The sequence below is a fragment of the Rutilus rutilus genome, assembly GCF_951802725.1.
Source record: "Rutilus rutilus genome assembly, chromosome: 15".
NCBI lineage: Eukaryota > Metazoa > Chordata > Actinopteri > Cypriniformes > Leuciscidae > Rutilus > Rutilus rutilus.
This window is the reverse complement of record NC_140220.1, coordinates 30,938,483-30,958,364: the sequence shown is the minus strand read 5'-3', so window position 1 is coordinate 30,958,364 and position 19,882 is coordinate 30,938,483. Positions and strand designations below refer to the sequence as shown.

Here is a 19,882-nt window from a genome sequence, read left to right as displayed (position 1 = left end):
CAAGGCATAGACTCTTTAAAATACTACCAAGAGTTTTACACTCCGGTCTGTTATTGTAAGGACATTGACATTTCACGCCCCTAAACAAAGCGAACTGTGATTGGTTGCTTGACATGTCAGTCACACAGCCTCTGGATGGTCCTTGGCCAAAGAAAGCTGCTTTAACCAATCCTACTCAATCCGCTTGGAGCGGGATTTGAACTGTGGTCTCCGGCGTGGGAGGCGGGCGCTCTAACAAGGAGGCAGAGACCACAGCCTTTAGCGTCAGTCGCTAGAGCGCCTCTTGTGATCAGGGGAGTGAGGTTTACACGCACAGCTCTTATTGCCCTAGGAAAGTTACACTGCTATGGAGTCCAGACCTTCTGTCGTCAATCTGAACGTCTGGCTACGAGAGACTTAAGGCTATCTATCTATTTGTTCTTTGTGTCAGAAGTACTGTGAGGGCTTGGAGTACATCAGAAATAGAACGGGGCATCAGTTTACTGTTGGGGGTTGGTTGTGTGTCTTAACACGTGTTAAGCGTTGAAGGCAGCAACAGTAAAGGAGAATTACAACTACAAAAAACTCAAACCTTTTTACAGTTAAGGTTTATGGAGAATAATCTGGAAAGCCAATGTCATCCATCCTTGCAATACATTGCCTCAGGCACCAATTCAAAGTAGTCAATGCTCAAGACATTTCTGTGAATTCACCATTACCTCAGCATTTTATTGTAAATCCACTGGCACTAAGTTCAAACACTTAAATTAAACTCATAAAGGGAGCCATTAGTCTACATCACATTGCTGGGAAACACATGTTGTTTAGGATGCAAGGTAAAATTAATCATTCCTGTCATTGATTCATGCTAGAGCATCACAATAAAAATGCCAAAAGAAAGTCCTTTTGGTTAAAAGGATGTGGAATTGTGTGAACATGGAGAGTCGCTCATGTATACCACACCACTAAGTTTAGTAAAACAAAAGTGTGACAAAAACAAAATGTACACACTTTTTTGTACACACATTTGTTTGTGATAATTGCCGTCAGAATTGAACAGCACACATATTGTAAACACACCATGGTAATTCTTGACTATCTTCATTGTCAAATAAATCAGTGGGTTTCAAACATGGATCAAAACGGGCCGCAAAGACATCACCGGGAAATTTGCATAAGTCAGGCATCAAAGATAACTTCAGATATTAAATATGCTTAACACAATTTTAAATACATCATGTTCATTTTTTTTTTAAACAGAAATGACTGCACATTTGATTCTATTGCCAGCCCTAGTTTAAAAAAAATAAGTGGATAGAAAAAAGACTGGCCAGCTTAATACAAAGTAAATATTCTCCAGATAACATCTTAATAATTCGCTTTGGTTTTAGTGCAGTCATGACATAAAATTCAATCATTTAATTTAGAAAACAACATGTTCTTAGATGGGTCTTTATACATAAAATATATATTTGCCATAATATCTTAAGAAGGGGGTCTCTAATAAAGTCATAATTTTGGGGTCGTTGCATAAAAAAACAATCAAAAAATCCCTGACACATACAATAATACATTTGGGAACTTACATTCTCCCATCCATTTGCTGGGGTCCAGCATGAGACGAGACTTGGCATCCTCCAACTCCTTTTTCAGCTTCTCGTGCTTTGCTCTTAACTCCCTGATCTCCTGCTGCCTCTTCTCCAGCATCCTAAGGCGGGCGTTGAAGTACTGCAGACCCTGCAAGTGTGGGACAGCAGTGTGAGTTGTGCACAGTGAACCACAATCCTCTTGTACCTATTTCAAGCACCTGTTAGACTACGTGTGGCCCTCCTCAGGGCCTATTTAAAGTGCAGTGGCTTAAGCTGAATTGATTCAATGCTCGCTAACCTGTAAAGAGGATTTAGGTCCACAGCCTTTTGGTCAGATTAATTAAGGCAAAGCTGGAAATAAAATTAGTATCCAGGTTAAACTCTCACTGTTCTCTTAGATGCATGTTTGCTTAAGGGACTAAAAAGTGAGATCAAGTTCAAGAGGAACTGGTTACTGAAAGGTTGAATTACAGGATAGATTCCTCCTGTCATGTGCAATCTGTCATTGACAGGCGGCCATTATAAAGCAAATGAAGAAAAAAACAATTAAAATGAAATAACTTTTTCTTATCTGCAAGTATCTCAGTTAAGTGAGATAAAAACTCATTCAAGCTGTTGTTATTACTGTATGCCCACAGAAAATAGGATTTATTTTCACGAAACATAAATAAACCTAGCAGTTATACAACCTCCAACCCACACACATACATAGAGATTCGCATAAAACAAGAGGGTGAACAGCCTAATTCTTCATGAGCAAACTGCCAAACTCTAATATGCGAGCTGAGAATTTTTTTCTTAATTGAAAATAAATCAGAGCACCATTCGACTGAGTTAATGTCTTTTCCTCTCGTCTTCTCCACACAATTGACTGTGTGAACAGGGTTAGAAACTCACAGAGAAACGGTTAATGACCCATGGACGCGCTGTGTGGAGTGAGCTATAAAGACCGATCAGGCGGGCCACAGATTGTGGAGCCACACCTCATTCATCACAGACACCCATGACCATTCCCCAATGCGCTCTCTCCTTCTATCTCTCTCTCCATCTCTTCCTCTTTCTGAAAAGACCTTTGCTAATCTTTCCACTTCTTTTTCCAGTACAGCACCCAGTCATCTCAGTCTAACTAAAGTTATCAGTGCAATCTAAAATCAATTAGCCAACATAAGTAATTGTCACAGAGATAAGTTTCATTCCTGACAACTGCACTTGTCACAGGATGTAAGAGAGACATCAGAATTGTTGCTAATGCTCTGATGCTTTTGAGTTCAGCATTAATGAAAAACTGATTTTACTCCATCATTCTGGGACTGTGCCACATTGTAGTTTTGTTTTACAAAGAGGAAATATTCATTTAAAAAGTTAGATAAAGGGGAAATATCTACTCCACTTAAATTAGCCTCATAATAACACTTATAGTTATTTTTTAACCAATGGCTTATAGCATTGCATGACATAAAATATTTGAAAACATTTGGTATACACTTCAGAATTAAAGCAGAATGAGATACAAATAGCATACAAATAGCAACTTACCTCTGCCAACCCTTCTTTCCGTCTCTGAAGACGTTCCACATCATCAATCTCGTACACTTTGATCTCAAAGGGTTCCTTTATAGTACCCCCCAGTGGGGGTAGATCAACCCACTGGCCTGCTGCACCCAGAGAAGAGGTGTCTGGCAGAGGAGCTGGAATCAGACGCCGTCGCTGCAGGCCTGGAGGGGTCACACAGGGCAATGCTCTTCATGTGGGCCAAAGACGAACAGCAGACTTTTAAATATGCATGAGGCTTTCAAAAGGTTATAGCATTTAAAGCAAAAGTGATTTTGGAGTAACTGCAGATTACAGCATGGGACGAATGCATATTAAACACCAGATCTAAATGAACTAAATAGACTGATGGGATGGGATGATTTATTATTATTTATTAATCTGTATTTAAATACAGATTTGAAATCAACATTTAAACTAAATTTTATTTTTGTTTAAGGTGGGTTCACACTTTATGATCTTTTACAATTGTTTCTTGTCAGACTGTACTGTATTGGTATCCAAAAAGCCATGGCACACTCTGCAACATCATTGGTCTTTTATAGACCTTATGTAGCCCCGCCCCTTTTCAGCGCTGCACTCATTGTCTTTTGTCTTCCGGTCTGTATTTTCACAGCGATCTTACGTAATTTATGAATGAATGGCTCGATTTAAAATCTTCCCGGTCTACTGACATTTGTTAAGACATCTGCTTTAAACATTACAATCCTCATGATAACTTTCATTAACTTTACAATAAGTAAATCCACTTCACCAGCTAATTACCCCTCGACAGCGATGCCGTAGAAATATACAGAGTGACCAAAAAAACGGAAGTTCAAAGACAATATTCTAAAGATGGCTGCCCGCTTGTTTCTCTGGCGCATAAGGTTATATAAGACTGTATGATGCACATCACAGAATTTGGACCCAATTGTCCTATTATACTGGATGATCGTAATGTAAAAGACATACTATCAAAATTGTGTGAAACTGTTTTGAGGTTGAAAATATTAAAATGTTAAAATAATAATTTGTGGTCCTCTGTATCAAATGTCTAGATAGTTAATGGACAGATACATTAAACGTCTTAACTATAGAAACAGTGAATTGCAGAGACTCACCATTCTAACTTTTAAAGGCCATCTAATAAATGAATCTTGATCACCAGTAAATATTGCCCCAACTGCCTTGACAGTAAAACCTACCATTAGATCTCTTTTTGGGAGATTTTGAGGCCTTTGTTCGACTGGACGTGGACACTCCACTCTCACTCATGGAATCATGGGCAGAAGATGCACTGCCTGTGGTTTCACTGTCCCTGATCATGCTCTCATAGCCACTGCTGCCTCCACTATGATAAAAAAGTGCAGTGCGCCCCATGGCAGGGGGCAGTTCACCACTAAGTACACTGCTGTTGTCACTACCGTGGCCACTACTGTAGCGCTGTGGACGGCGAGGGGCAGTGATTTTGCTGTACGGAGAGGGTAAACAAGCAGCCAATGGCGTTTCGCTGGAAGTTCGGGCATCATTGTTGCCATCTGCTTGGTCAGAGCCCCTGAGGTTTTTCTTGGAGCTACCAACTGCTAATTCACTGACCCGACTGTTAGCTGCACGAACCGCTTGCTTTGTGCCCATAATAGTGCCCCTTCCTTGTTTAACATTGGAGCCTGTGACAGAGCGATTTGGAGGTTTTCCAGTTGGAGGTAGACTGGTGTTCCGAGCAGCTGTGACGGCAAGGAACTTGGTGGATGAGCTAAGGGCCTTTGAACCAGTACTCAACAAGGACTTTCCTTTGTTGCCATTCCCAACAATGGCTCTAGGAGTTATACTGGCCTTTATCTGTCCAAGCTTACAAATTCCACTAGTAGATGGAGGGGAAGTAGCAGTTGGTGTAGATATGGAACAGGGAGTCCCAAGTTTTGGTACCATTTTAGCAGATTTGCCAGTGCTACTGATACTGACATTACTGTTCTCCCTCGAGGTTACTGGTTTGGAACCCACTGAGGTTAAACTCTCACACCTTTCAAGGGACATAAGACTACCAAAATGCCTTCCATTGTCTCCTTTAGCACTATGTGATCTGAGACTAGACGCTGTCTTCAGGCTAGATGATTTAAAGCTAAAGGATTCCCCCCTAACACGTACATCAAAGTCTTCCTCAGAAACCGATGCTTTGGAGGAAGACAATCTTGTTCCATCCTTACCCACAGACTTTAAGGCACTAGGCGACAACAAAATTCGTGTTTTCTGGTCGAGGCTTGATTTTCGAACAGGCGGAGCAGGGGGTGACATGCTTCCAGACTTAGGGAGCATACTACCCTTCTGTCCATTAGCTCTCTTTCCTAAGGATGAGAATTTCAGGCTACCAGTTGTGTGCGAGGCATCATTACCCCATTTCATCTCAGAGGAGCTATGTGGCACTGAAACCATGCCGAGAGTGGTGGCCCCCCGCTTGAGCTGAGGCATCTTGCTTAAGTCCCCTTTCTTAAAACTGGCCTTCTCACAACCATCCACAACCCTTTGAGATGTGGATGACACATGCATTTTGGAAGGGCGAGGTACACTGTTGCTATTCCCACTTGTCTTTCTAGATGGAATCCCACTCATGCCATTTTTTGGTGGTTTACCAACAGAGCTAAACTCAGAATTCCTGGCTGATGTTATCCCACTACTAGTGTGGCTCCATTGTTCATCTATTCTGCTACCTTGGCGTTGTAGCTCATGCGTGTAGCTTTTGCTAGAAGATGCAATTTGGGTGCTCTTCCTAGGGAGTGTAGAAAGATATGAGATCTGGGCAGACTGTGACGTCATGAGTCTATTAGATTTCATTAACTTTGGACCACAGAGGGATGCTTTGGTACTGTCATGAGAAAGAGGGCACTTAGATATGGACAATTTGTCAACAGTTGCAGAATCATAGTCTTGTTGTGAAAAGCAAATTCCACTGTCACCCAATGAACTATTTGTTCTTTGCTGGGAGAAAGACTCAACTTGTAAACCACCAGGTAAATCCATCATAGAGCTGCTGACCGGTCCCTTGCGCACTCCCTTTGATGAGAGGCTCCTTTCAGTCTCATCATTACTCGGGGTGCAAATATTTGTCTTGCAAGACCAGGATCTGATTGAAGAGTGTGCAGTGGCATGTCCATCAGTAGATTCCTCTTGTGACTTGGAAGCAGCACCTTGGTTCATCTGGCATGTGTAAGCATCAAACTCATCGTTGATGCTGCTGATAATGCTAACAGGCCGTGAGCGAGATGCCAGGGCCTGCAAAGAGCAGTCGCTATTGAAGCTAATGATGCTGGAGGGTCTCCCATTGTCTGGAACCAGGCCAGCAGGCAGCTCTTCAACCACTGTAAACACCAGCTCATCCTCTCCATTGAGCTCCACCGGCTGCTGCAGTGTAACTGTAGTCCTTAAAACATCCCTATCAAGGCACCTGTTCCTCAAAGTAGCACGTAGGTGGCTCACCTCTATTGGACTTCTACTGAGGTGATGGAATCTTTCAGTAATTGGGGAGTCATTTCGTTCTCCCTGTCTTAGGGCTTGCTGGCTCATACCCACTGGAGGTGTCCGTGTGGCTAAGCCACACTCTGTATTAGGAACTGAGGTCTTTGAGATGTTCTGTGAGGACGAGGCATGGGGTTTTTGTATAGGCCCTCTACTAAAGACTTTCTCTCTCACAACAGGCTCTGAATCTTGCCTTAAAGTCGTGTTCATTTCAGATGCGGCTCCATGTTGCAGGTGTGCCAACTTTTGAAGAGGGGACTTGGCGGTCCAGGATGATACAGAAGCACCTTCTGACATTTTGTCCGCTCCACTTTTGGAGGCCGTCTGTTGGCCTTTTTCTTCACTGGTGAATACAGATGTGCTCTCACTGCCATCAATACACTCAAGCCGTTCTTGTAACTCTGCAAAGGTGTTGCATTTGAGGTGGTCCCCATCAGATTTCGGTCCTTCTTTTACACGCTTCTTGTTTAGGGAAGGAATGATAGGAACAAATGCTGGAGGGCCTTCATTGTCGCTGAGTTCACGGTCAGAGATAGGGGCCCCACCAGGCCCCACATAGATCACTGTATCACATGAGTGCTCACTGCTGGAAGAGTAATCTGGATCACTGGATAACATTGCAGGGTGGTCTGGGTCAAGAGCCACAGTCCGAGGGTGGAAGGGTCTTCGTCTGATATGTCCCTCTTCACAGGAGCTCTCCCCTCCAGAGGAACTTGATGCATACTGAACAGAATAACAAACCACACTGACTTAAATATATCTTTGCAGACAGTTCATTCACAGCATGCAATAAATTCAGAGAGGTGTCCCTTTATGAAACGTCATAATATCAGCAAAAGTTAAAAGAGCACAGCAAAGAAGAAGCTAAAAAAGTTAGGCATGGAAAGGATTTTTTTTTTTTTTTTTTTATCTATAAAATATTAATATATTCTTTCAAAACAGCTTAATTGTGGTGAAAATTGCCTGTGTAATGAGAAGGGTTACATGCTGTTCTTACTCTGGAGAAAATGCATTGATTACATTTGTTGATTACATGACATAGGTCACTGAGAAAATTTGCAGTTAAATAATTATCTCCTTAACATTTGTTTCTCTGACAAAAAAAACAAATCATTATTTAAATTGTGAAAGCCAAAAAGTAATAAAATAACAGTCATGATCTATTGTAGAATGTATACAGACAAAATAAAAAATGTATTGACAAAATTCTGACAAAAAGAAATACTTATGTTTTCATTGTACTGAAGTCAAAATAAATTATTTAAAAAATACATCAAAATGATCTGTAAAATATGTTAAATCAAATGATTTATAATTATTTAAATATAGTTATATAGTGTTTTCACCATAAATAAAATGGTCCAAAACCTTTTTTTCATCATTATTTACTTTTAGAATAAAGTTTAATGCAGTACTTGCTATCTTGTATGGTTACGTTAGTACCACGAATCAGTGCTTTGTAAAGTTGACCATGAATACACAAGCATACACAAATGATCAATATATCAGTTTGAATTACATACCTTGGATTTCTTCTTTCTCATGCGGTGAATACGGGAGGCAAGCTGCACAGTGGTAAGAGATTCAGCATAATTGGCTGGCGAGTCAGAGATGTGGGCGATCATGGTGGTTCTACAGTTGATGTTGCCCAGCGATTCCCTCAGCAGCATGGTAAGCTTGCTGTCTCTGAATTATACATCAAAAAATCTTCTCGTTAGCCAAAAAGGAAGCTAGGCCTTACAACGTTCTGCCTCTCTCTCTCTAAGACCACTGAGAGGTTGTCTTAAAATAGAGGATTATGAATCATACTTGAATAAAAGAAATCCCTCCTTTTGATGCTCACTTTCTAGTGACCTGATTTAGAGTGTTTATATTTTATTCTGTTGTGGAGGATGTTATTTTCTGAAGCCACATTTAAAAGATTTTTTTTTTCTCCTGCTCGTGCCACTGTATTTCCTATCCCACCTTCCGGTGAGTATTTCTTAAACCTCTTTCAGCATAAATGTGTTACTCCCCAACCCACATACCTTTCAATATATCCCACCTCAGTGCAATTCACACTGGCTGCATTCTCTCTTTACAAAGCTGGCTAATTGGCTTTATTGATCTAAGGGGAGTGAGAATGAAACCCTTGTAGATGCAGATCAGGAGGTCTCGGGTGCGTGAACAGTGGCATATTACTACCTTCAACAGAGATCTATCATCTCCCACTTTTGGTCTGTATTGATTAATTGAACCACAAAACACATACCTGTATGGCACATGCTTGGCTCCATTGGCCAAAGCTAGGATGACATTTCCAAGGGCACTCAATGACAGACATTGGCCTCTCCCTCCATCTCGTGTATGGCTCAGATCAGACTCACAACTGCCTAAGTCCAGAAGATGCAGACGGCTTCGACTTCCAGACACTGCAAAGTTATACACAGCCTGTCAAAACAGAACTTGACATCGAATGTCAATGTAAAAAACACATAGTTTGACTGTTTACAGGACATGTCTTTATTCCAAAACCCTAAACATTCCAGAAATATATAAAAAGCGTAGACATCCATGACAAAAACATGTAAAGCTAAATTTTTACACAAAGTAAGACTTCTGTCCTGTTTAAAAGCCATCAGCAGTACCAAAATAAAATAGGCAAACAGCTAATGTTGCTACTGTATGTCCGGCCAGAGTGCAACTATAAAAAAAAAACAATTAACCTATGAATGGTTAGTTGTCTCTTTGCATTAAGCTAAGATAGAAGAAAGTAATTTGTAATCAAAAAGGCCACTGGTCACATTGGGGACCTTATGAGATAGCAGTTGGACATAGCATCTTTGCTAAGTGGTGATTCAATATCCTTGGCAGTCCATCAAACAGCAAGCAATAGAAGTAAGTACAGCTAGTTAGATTGCAGTCACATGTAGGTCACTAGACTAAAATTCATTCAGGATCATTACAGGAGATTCATTTATTTCACACTGAGATTCAAGGCCATTAACCTCACGTCGGCAGGATTTACAAAGCCAGCGCTCGGAACTGAAACCCTCAGTGGAGCAGGAATGCAAACGAGCTTCTCATTTCATGCTGAGCTCTATAAACACCTCTGCAGAAGAGACTCCAACCTCATTACATATTAAAATCTATTCTAGCTAGTGTCAACGGCCAGCACCCAGCCCGCAATGCAGTGACGGGAGAGCAATACTAATGATCATGCTAATGCTGACATGCTGATTTGACAGGATGGCTACGCCCAATAATGAAAATGTGCTAACCCTTCTTGTTAGCATTCTCGTAGAACCGTTATCAGCAGGGCTAAATTGAGGTAACTGATATTCTCTGTGAACATGGGGAGAATGATAATGGAAAAGTCAGGTATCGTCTGCCCTCGGTAACAGTCTTCTCAAAATACTAATGATGTATAAAGATATATGATATGAAATCTTGGACAGTGATAAGAGGTGTAAAACTTAATTTGTGAGGTTGAGGTAAATTACCCTTGAAGTAAAAGCATTTTAAGGCCTGGATGTTACAGTATGGCTGTTTAGCAAAATGTACACGTAGTTGTGAAAATGAACACAGTGAGCCATACTTCCTGCTTTGGTGCTCTTCTCCATACGGTACTGGGAAATATGTAGGGTGAAGAGCATGTGAGAATTCCAGCGGTCCTCTTCCTTGCAGTCAGATTTGCTGGTGCTGCGTGCTGCCAGTGCTGCATCCAAGAAGAAAGCCGCCTTCTCTGCAGAGTACGCCCGTAACTCGCTCTGGTTCTGCAGCTGGACATATTTTAAAGTGAGAGTGAGACAGAGATAAAGAAAGACAGAAACAACTTGTCAGTAAATTAGATGACTTGAATTTACTGTACATTACCGTTCAAATGTTTGCGGTAAAAACAATAAAAATAAAAGAATTCTTTGAAAGAATTGAATCCCTTTTAAGCAAGGATTTACTATAATACTATAATGTTCAAAAAGATTTATTTTTCAAACATGTGCTGTTATTTTGAATGTACTATTCATCAAAGATTCCTGAACACAAAAATATTAACCAGCACAACTTTTTTCAACATTGATAAAAATAAGAAATATCTATCACCAAATCAGCATATTCAAATGATTCTGAACACTGTGACATTGAAGACTGGAATAAAGACTGCTACAGGATTATATTAAGTTTTAATTTATATTAAAATAGAAAACAGTTAAATTGTAATAATTACATATAAACAGTTAAACTATAATGATATTTACAATATTATTGGTTTTAACAAACAAATAACAGTCATGGTGAGAGAAAAAGAGACTTTTCTTTTCTTAATTATTAATCCCAAACTTTTTAATGGCATGTTTATAAAAAATACATAATGTGGCTCCTAAAATTGTTACATTTACAATTATTTTTTTAAAGAAATAAGCTATGCATTGCCAGGGAATCAAACCCATGACTTTGGCATTGCTAACACAATGCTCTATCATTTAAGCTACAGGAACATTATGTAGACCTACACATGCTAAAAAACAAACTCTGATGCACCTGGGATCCACAGACTGGGTCCTCTTTCAAGGAAATTCCTGCTCCCTGACCGTCCTGGGAAGTCCCTTTGGAAAAGTCAGCCAATAGGTCTCTCAGCACCTCCTCCCTACCACAGATTTCCACAGCGGACACACGGATGGAGAATCGTGTGCCGGCCTTCTCTTTCCTTTCCTCAATGAGCTTGAAGAGCCAAGATATAGCACAGGGTGCCACACCTAAGCTCTGTGTAGAGCTGTCCCTGCCGATCATGGTGTAGCTTTTGCCTGTGAGGTAAAGGTGAACTACGGTGAGCTGGCATTGCTGATGTAACCAAATATTCAAGATTTAGGGACTGAACGTAATTTTTTTTTGTATTTACTAAATGTGATAAAGACTATACACTACATCAAGTTTTAATTGTCTTTACATGGTTATTATTTAGCTAAAAAAGTAAGAAAATAGCTGTGACATTGTCACATGATTAACTTAGCTTGACTTAACTACATAATGATATAAGAGCAGGTCTATAATGAGATTTGTGTTAAAATTAGCAATGTGCATGTAAAACGCCCCTGAGCTAATAAAATTAACCCAACAGGATGTTAGTCATGAGAGAATATATAACGCTAAAGCAGAGCAAACGAGAAGCCAAGCTAACTATGGGGGATTTAAGCAGCGCTGTGGGAGGCACACAGTCTCTCACAGTGAGGGGCTCAACAATAAAAGTAGAAGAGAGAGAAACTGAGCACTTTTCAAACACAGAGTGTAAAACGGGGGCACTTTGTGTTCAGCAAACTGCTATTACTGCTCAAACACATATACTCTGCGTTTCCCTCCTTGCTAGGCAATTTCAAGTGCAGCCAAAAACATTTGTGTATTTCGCAACACTTTGCCTTTCGCCTCATGTGAGTAATGGCTACTCCATCTGAAAATTGATTCTGAACAATGCATTTTCTTTCAAAGCATGAGGAGTTGTGACAGAGGGAGGTGGGTTATCATAACAATACAGTTAATTACTGTAAAAAAGAAAAAAAGTGGGCTACTAGGTTTAAATAGATGTTTACTAACCGAGGTTGGCTTGACCAAAACAGAAGATGCAGCCATCTGCCCCGTTGACCACAGACTGGATAACCTCTGCCACTGTCCCTGAGCATACCTCCGCCTGATGATACAAACCCAAATTTAAACATCAAATCAAACCGTTTTCAAACCAGACAGACAGAATGATAGATAGAACGACAAACAGAACAATACATAGAATGACAACAGAGAGAATGACATACAGACAGACAAAACAATGGACAGAATAACAGACAAAACGAGACAGATAAACTGATAGACAGACAGACAAAACAATGGACAGAATGACAGACAAAACGAGACAGATAGACTGATAGACAGACAGACAGAACGATAGATGGCATGACAGACAAAATGAGACAGAATAATAGAACGACAGACAGAATGATAGAACTATAGATTGACAGACTGATAGACAGACAGAACGATAGAATGACAGACAATAGAACAACAGACAGAACAATAGAACTATAGATGGATGGATTGATAGATAAAATGATAGAAAGATAGAATGACAGATGAGACAGACAGACAAAACAATGGACAGTGACAGACAAAACGAGACAGATAGACTGATAGACAGACAGACAGAACAATAGATGGCATGACAGACAAAATGAGACAGAATAATAGAACGACAGACAAAATGATAGAACTATAGATGGATAGACTGATAGACAGACAGAACGATAGATAGAATGACAGACAAAATGAGACAGAATAATAGAACGACAGACAGAATGATAGAACTATAGATGGATAGACTGATAGACAGACAGAACGATAGAATGACAGACAAAACATAACGAGACAGAATAATAGAACAACAGACAGAACAATAGAACTTTAGATGGATGGATTGATAGATAAAATGATAGAAAGATAGAATGACAGATGAGACGGACAGCCAGAACGATAGAGAACAGTTCCCCATGTAACATCTTGCTTGTCCTTGCAAACTTTCCAAACAGATGCAGAATACAGTAAGGACACAGATGAAGATTTTAAACCTTGGAATTATGTGTGTGTATTTTGCAGCTTGAGGAAAGATTTGACAGAGTTGTTGTAAGAACAACCTCTGATGTGTGCTCGCTCAAAGCCTCTTTTGTTCTGAACAATGTGGGGTAGTCATTGATCATCAGACCTGATGTTTCTAGAACAGGAAACCCAAAGATTGCAAACTCCCAGAGAGTTCAGGAGGAAGCAGAGAAAAGAGCTCTGTTATCTTTTCCTCTGAGATCACTTCAGGCGCTGTGGGCTCAGAATGATAACCCCAACTCTCCAACCCAAACCTTTTTATCTCCCTCACAAACCAAGCAAAGCGGAATAGCTCCCTTACGAATTGCTTTGATCTCAGCATGGACGTCCTGCCAGTTGGAAATCAAATCTATGTATATTTTTGCTTAAAATGAAATTATAAGTACAGGTAGGACATTCATGAATTCTCTTTGGAATAACTTGCAAAATGCTCGCTTATATTACTCCGATAGCCAAAAATTTAGTATTTGTTATACCCCTTACTGTACCTGTGAAGCATCTTGAGTGAAGATGGCATCAAAGGTAAACATCTTTGGGGCGGTGGCAGAGGTGGAGCGTGTGCAGGTGGGTGGCTCACAAAAGGTCAGCTGTTTCTTATGGCCATCTACCTTGAGAAAGGACATGGATTCTGAGGTGTCTCGTGATCCTTTGGCAGGGCATATCCGCACCATTACTTTCACCTGCAAACACACAATTACATTCAAATCATAATTATATTATTACATCATTTTATTTGTGACAAGCTTGAATTTGCGGCTATACGGCTTTAATTGCAACATCCTACCCGCTAATTCTCGCAATAATTGAGTGGTTTGTTGCAAGAACTCTTGCCAAGGACTCCCCTCATACTGGCAACTTGGAAAGCATGTAATCAGCAGAAGATGAATGTCGAGATTCCCAAAGCCCTTCTGTTCCCCACAAGGGAACATCCTGCTGTAAAGTGTGGCTGGATTCACAAAACAGACTTGCCATGTTCTGACCAGACGCTTCAAATCAAGATGAAACTGATCATCCAAGCATAAATATTAAGGAGCACAAATGTTTTTAACATTGATGATAATAAGAAATGTTTCTTGAGCACCAAATCAACATAGAATGATTTCCGTAGGATCATGAAAATTGGAGTAATGGCTGCTGAAAATTCAGCTTTGCCATCACAGGAATAAATTACAGTTTAAACTATAAAATAATATTTCACAATAGTACTCTTTTTACAATACCCTAACCGTTTGAACAGTAGTGTACTTTAGAAGCATTCAGAAGTCAAAACCTGGAACATGGCACAAAGAACTTGGAAACATTCACAAGTGACCTTCAAAATCATGACTAGAGTTTCTTACATCGATAGTGGTAAAGCTATGGTTATTGTTATGTTGGCCATTGTTAATTTCCATCTCTAGGGATACTGTTATGAGCCAGTGTTATTTCAGTCTAAGATAAAAGCTTTTGGTTATTACTGTATAAGAAGCCATCTTCCTTATTAAATTAAAAAACTTCATTTAGGGGCCATGTCTGATAAAGTAACATGAACTATCTATAATCACTATAGCCCCTTTCACACAGAGATTCCGGAAAATACACGGATAAAGTGACCCGGGATTTGACCCGGGTTCGTTTGATTGGTTCATTCACACTGCCAGTGATTTTCCGGAATCAGAGAGCGCGTTCACACACAACCCGTGTATGTCCCGGAAAGACACGTGACATCGATGTGACTTGTAAATGTCTCAGCAGCGTCTTCAGTTTGCTTATGAGCTGCGATTTCTCTCTCGGGAAACCACGCTTGTGCATTTATTTCTCTGATTCGATCATAAACTTGCGCATTACGTACCGCTTCACAGCTGGCGAACGATCCCGCGCTTCAGCGTCATCACTGCGACACGGCATTATTACGGCTTTTGTTCACACAGCGCGCGTTCCGGGACTGAACACGGCAAAGTTACTAGGTCCCCAACCCGGCATCGATGCCGGCATCAATCCCGGGTCGTGTTTGCGTTCACACAGAAGGCGTTCCGGCAATTTGCCGGCAATTTCCCGGGTTCAATGCGCTGTGTGAAAGGGGCTTATGAGACACATGATGGACTTAACACACTAAAGTTCCAGAAGGCAGGGTTACTAAAACTTGCATGCAACATCTATATATTTTTTACAGTCTTAACACAAGCAAATGAACGATAGCAAAATGAAACAACACATTCCACACGACTGAGGCAGAGCAGTTTATTATTACACCTACTCAGTGAAGCAATAATGTACTTGACTGTTAGTGTTTAACGCCTTATTTTATAGCTCTGCCACTAGGGACACTTTTAGAGTAGACAGCAACAAACAGCCCCTGAAGTTTACAGTCCTCCACTGAGATAAAGTATTCAATTGGCAGACAATATGGATCTCTGTTTCCTGATCACACTATGTTCCGTACTCATAGTGACACGTTTGGCATTAATAAAGACTGTTACAGACAAAGCTTTCCCTTCCAAGAAATAGATATAAGATCAGCGTCCTTTTAAAGTCACTTGCCTAGGCAAGATAAAACAAGACCAAATTAAAATATAAAACACTTTCACAACTATAAAATACTTCTACAACACTAAAACACTTTTACAACTTGTCAAGATGTGTTAGTCTAGAACCATAATTTAGCCAGCATGAGAATCCAGGTTCATTTCCAACATTAAAATAAAAAATAAAATAAAATAAGTAATGTAATTGCAACCGAATCTGACAGCAAGTGATCGCCATTTGTTTAAAAAGAACAGCTTTGACATTATGATAGAAATTCCTTTTGTGTTTAAATTACGAGTTTCAAGCAACTCGTTTTCAATGACACAATTCAAAAAACGATTCTTTTTGGAAGTCGCAATAAAAATAGAAAAATGGAAAATCAAACAATTCCCTTGAGTGGAAAAGCACCAGTGATTTGTCATTCAGTCATTTCCACACAGATTAACTTCCATTAGCGCTGCCTTCCCACAATCACCTGTTCCTCTTTACCTGCCATCTTCTAAGCACTTTGACATTTCCTTCCTCCAAAAATAAAGAAAGCCAAAGTGTTCATATACCCATTTCCTTCAAAAGTGCCTCAAAATCAGCAGGCAACACACTTCAACTCAGTGGGGCTTATTAGCAATCACTTCACTGTATTTTGCTTGATAAACCTCATTAAAAACTTGCAGCTGCTTGCCTTTGGTGTGACTTTAGAAAACTTTTAATGCCTATTGAGCATATTTTCTAATGCTGTGTATGCACAATGCAACAACACGATCAGGTGCACAATTAAGGGAAGGAAAATGATTTATTTACCTAGTCTTGCAATGGATATGATGATGTAATAAACTCCTCTTGAGATTTTGAGGAACAAGTCAGGTGACCTCACTGTTCTTAATGAGCGAATCGCCTCCCTGCAGACATGACGCCATAATAAACCTGCACAACCTGCTGGTGTTTATGAGTCAGCAGTCTATTATAGCATCTAATGCTAAGAACACACATTATCCTCTTACTTTCCCACAGAGAAGTCATCTTAAACCAGAGCCTAATGGGTCTCATCTCTTTGAATTTATTTAGAGTGCATCACCTGTGCTGGAGGAGGGTCATACATGGGTCAATGCGATCTTCCTTGTCTTTTAGACCTCCTGGGGGTGTTAAGAAATGGAATGAGTTTGTTACCCAAAATAGCAGCAACATGCTGAGATGCTCATGATGCTCAGAGTCCCATGAGAGAATATATATGGAACTGTCGGTTACATGGCAAGATACTGCAGCATATGTACAGATGTTTCAGAGAAGACAGCGACCTCAGATCATTATGGTTAGCAGGTTAATATTAAGCAGATGCTCTTTATACAAAGTGACTCAAAATGCACTAATTGCAGTAACAGTTCCCCTGGAGCGACCTGAGATTAAGTGCTTTGCCTAATGGGTACCAGTGTGCTTTAGCATTACAGTGAACTGTCCAGACACTGAGAATTATGGTGTTTTTAGAGGCAAAACAAATGGTCAACTCAACCCTGTATTGTCTGTGAGACTACACGAGGGAGATACAGGAATTCACAATAAACCGGCACCATAACGCTCATTGGCGTTGGCCTATATTAGAAATGTTTAACATTTAATTGGGATGGGTTGATATTTAATACTGTTTTTTCATTTAGATTACATTTGCTGTCATTTAACGCTCACTTAAAGTAACATTTTAGTTTAAAAACACTGTTAAATGTAATCTTAAGCAAATCTCAAAAATACAAATAAATTATATAAATTTGTGGGTATATAAGTTGGGATGTCTAAAATTCACATGTAGAATTTATTTCAGTTTTAAGTGTTTTATCTTTTATAAATTCAGACAAAATTGTATAGAAGTTTAATATCTGCATTTATCGGTTGTCAGCTATAATAATTATCAGCTTATCGTATCAGACATGGGCATTTGAATACTGTGCATCTCTAAGGAAGATTAGTTTTATTAGTTTAATCTACTTCACTGTAATGCTCACAAACAGACGAGTTTTGATACTAAACTTCAGCGTTGAGACTAAACAACCAGCATGGGACAGCAGGGATGTGAGTTTGCTAATTTTACCCCTGCTATCTTAAAACTGACTTATTTTCTACTGCCTTACAATCCCAAAAAACATCTGATCTGTTGATTGTTTTTCATTTACTTATAGGGAATCATCAAACACAATAATCCAGATGACAAAAAGTAATGCTCATAATTCTGGTGTTCAAATAATCCAAGAAATGGCCATGGACTATCATAAGCATTTCTATACTCTGTCCAGCACTAATAAACAGCCCTATTCTGAGAGAGAAATATGTCTTTTATCTAAATGCCCCCTGATGTCATTCTCTGACACTTCTGTTTTCATACATTGCTTTTCCCACTCCCACGGCCTCTCAGTCACTTGCAGCGAGGAATGCTGTCTGGCATTCTGAAGGAGCTTCTTGGAATTCCAACAGCCTGGGAATCAGGACAACTGGGCCAACCCATGCTGTCACACACAGTCTGCTTTGATGGTAACCCGAGAACAAGCCAAATCGATAAACCCACTGAGAATTCTTGAGCAGAGGGCAGCCAGAGGTTTACACATGATGTCATTTTAATAAAGAAGAAAATGTGTTTCAGCAATTATGAAGTATAAGCTTTCATGTTAACATGGCTTAACTTATTATTCACTTTGAGATTACAATAATTTTGACTAAATGTTTGGATCATTTTTTATAAATCAAAAAGCCTCTGAAGAACTGGTATGACTTTACTGTACCTTTCCCATCCCGGGGCTGTCCTTAGCCTTTGACCCTGCCCTGAGGAGACATGGGGGTACAGGCGGGGGGCGAGAGCTGCAGGGCAGAGCTGAAGCCATCGGTGTAGAAGAACGGCTCTTCTGGGTCAGGTGGGGAAGGAGGAAGCGGCTGAGGCTTCTTCCGTTTGGAGAGGTTCAGCTTCTGGGCAGCCCTAGGAAAGAGCAGCAAACAAAAAGTTAGGTCAAGGAGTCATGTCCAGAAGGCTCTTTCCGCATTAGCCCTGCATTGCTATACAGCTCCATATCTGTCCCCCAAAGATTTGAGATGAACACATTTTGTTCATGTCTATGACAAACCAGCAGCAAAGAACTGCACATAAAACTACACTTATACACAAATACTTAAAGGCTGCATTTATGTAATCAAAAATACAGTCAAAACAATAATACTGTGAAATATTATTCCAATTTAAAACAATTGTTTTCTACTTTAATATATTTTTTTTATGTAATTTATAATTGTGCTGGCAAAGCTGAATTGTCCACAGTCACAGTTACTCCAGTCTTCAGTGTCACACAAGAAACATTTATTATTATTATTATAAATTTCAAAAACAGTTGTACTGCTTATGAAAACACTTCTTTTTTTTTCAGGATTCTTGAATAACAGATTTATTTGAAATAAAAATCTTTTGTAACAGTGTAAACATATTTACTGTTATTTCCTACTCAATGTAATTCACTGCTTTGCTGAATAACAGTATTGATTTCTTCAATAAATAAATAAATAATGAACAAATCTTACTGACCCCAAACTAAATAAGCAAAAAAAAGTAAATAAAGTGGGATGCAGAAAACCTTGATAGAGTCTTAAAAGAAAAGACTAAAGCGTTCCTAATCCAGCTACGCTTGGACATAAGATTGCTGACAACAGGTAGTTAAAATTTGAAGAAGAAAAAAACTCATACAGTTAATGGTTCATAAAGACTTCGTTATCTTTGTTATTTCTAAAAATGCTACAGTAATTGTTTTATTTTAGGATTATGGTTAGGCTAAAGTAATTATAGCAACATAGCCAAAAGTATGTGGAGACTCCTAAGTTTGGCTTTCCAATTAAGTTAAATCTTAATGTTATACCATGCAATGGCATTCTCAAGAATTGTGTGCTTCCAACAGATTGTGGAGCACCCTTTTCCATATAGAAATGTTTTGAACACCTTTGAGATTAATTGGAACGGTGAGTCAGACTCCATCACTCAACCGCAGTTCCTGACCTCACTGTGTAAAAGTGCATCCATGTTCCAACATCTACTGTAGTAGAAAGCCTTCCTAGAGGAGCAAAACCTTTTAGGAAGGACACGATTTTAAGTGTTCAACAAGCACATATTGGCGTGGTGTTCGGCTGTCCAA

The 19,882-nt window shown here is 39.6% G+C and overlaps 1 protein-coding gene across 1 annotated transcript in view; it reads right to left on the bottom strand.

Annotated features, from left to right (window-relative positions):
• Window positions 1–19,882, bottom strand: part of kif26aa (kinesin family member 26Aa) — a 77,403-nt gene that overhangs the window by 3,230 nt on the left and 54,291 nt on the right. Inside the window, 11 exon segments of the mRNA XM_084432393.1 lie at window positions 1,566–1,716; window positions 3,105–3,283; window positions 4,307–7,334; window positions 8,135–8,297; window positions 8,863–9,022; window positions 10,189–10,372; window positions 11,130–11,392; window positions 12,177–12,270; window positions 13,715–13,906; window positions 18,494–18,562; window positions 18,564–18,684. Of these exon segments, the coding sequence (XP_084288519.1) occupies window positions 1,566–1,716; window positions 3,105–3,283; window positions 4,307–7,334; window positions 8,135–8,297; window positions 8,863–9,022; window positions 10,189–10,372; window positions 11,130–11,392; window positions 12,177–12,270; window positions 13,715–13,906; window positions 18,494–18,562; window positions 18,564–18,684 (4,604 nt within the window).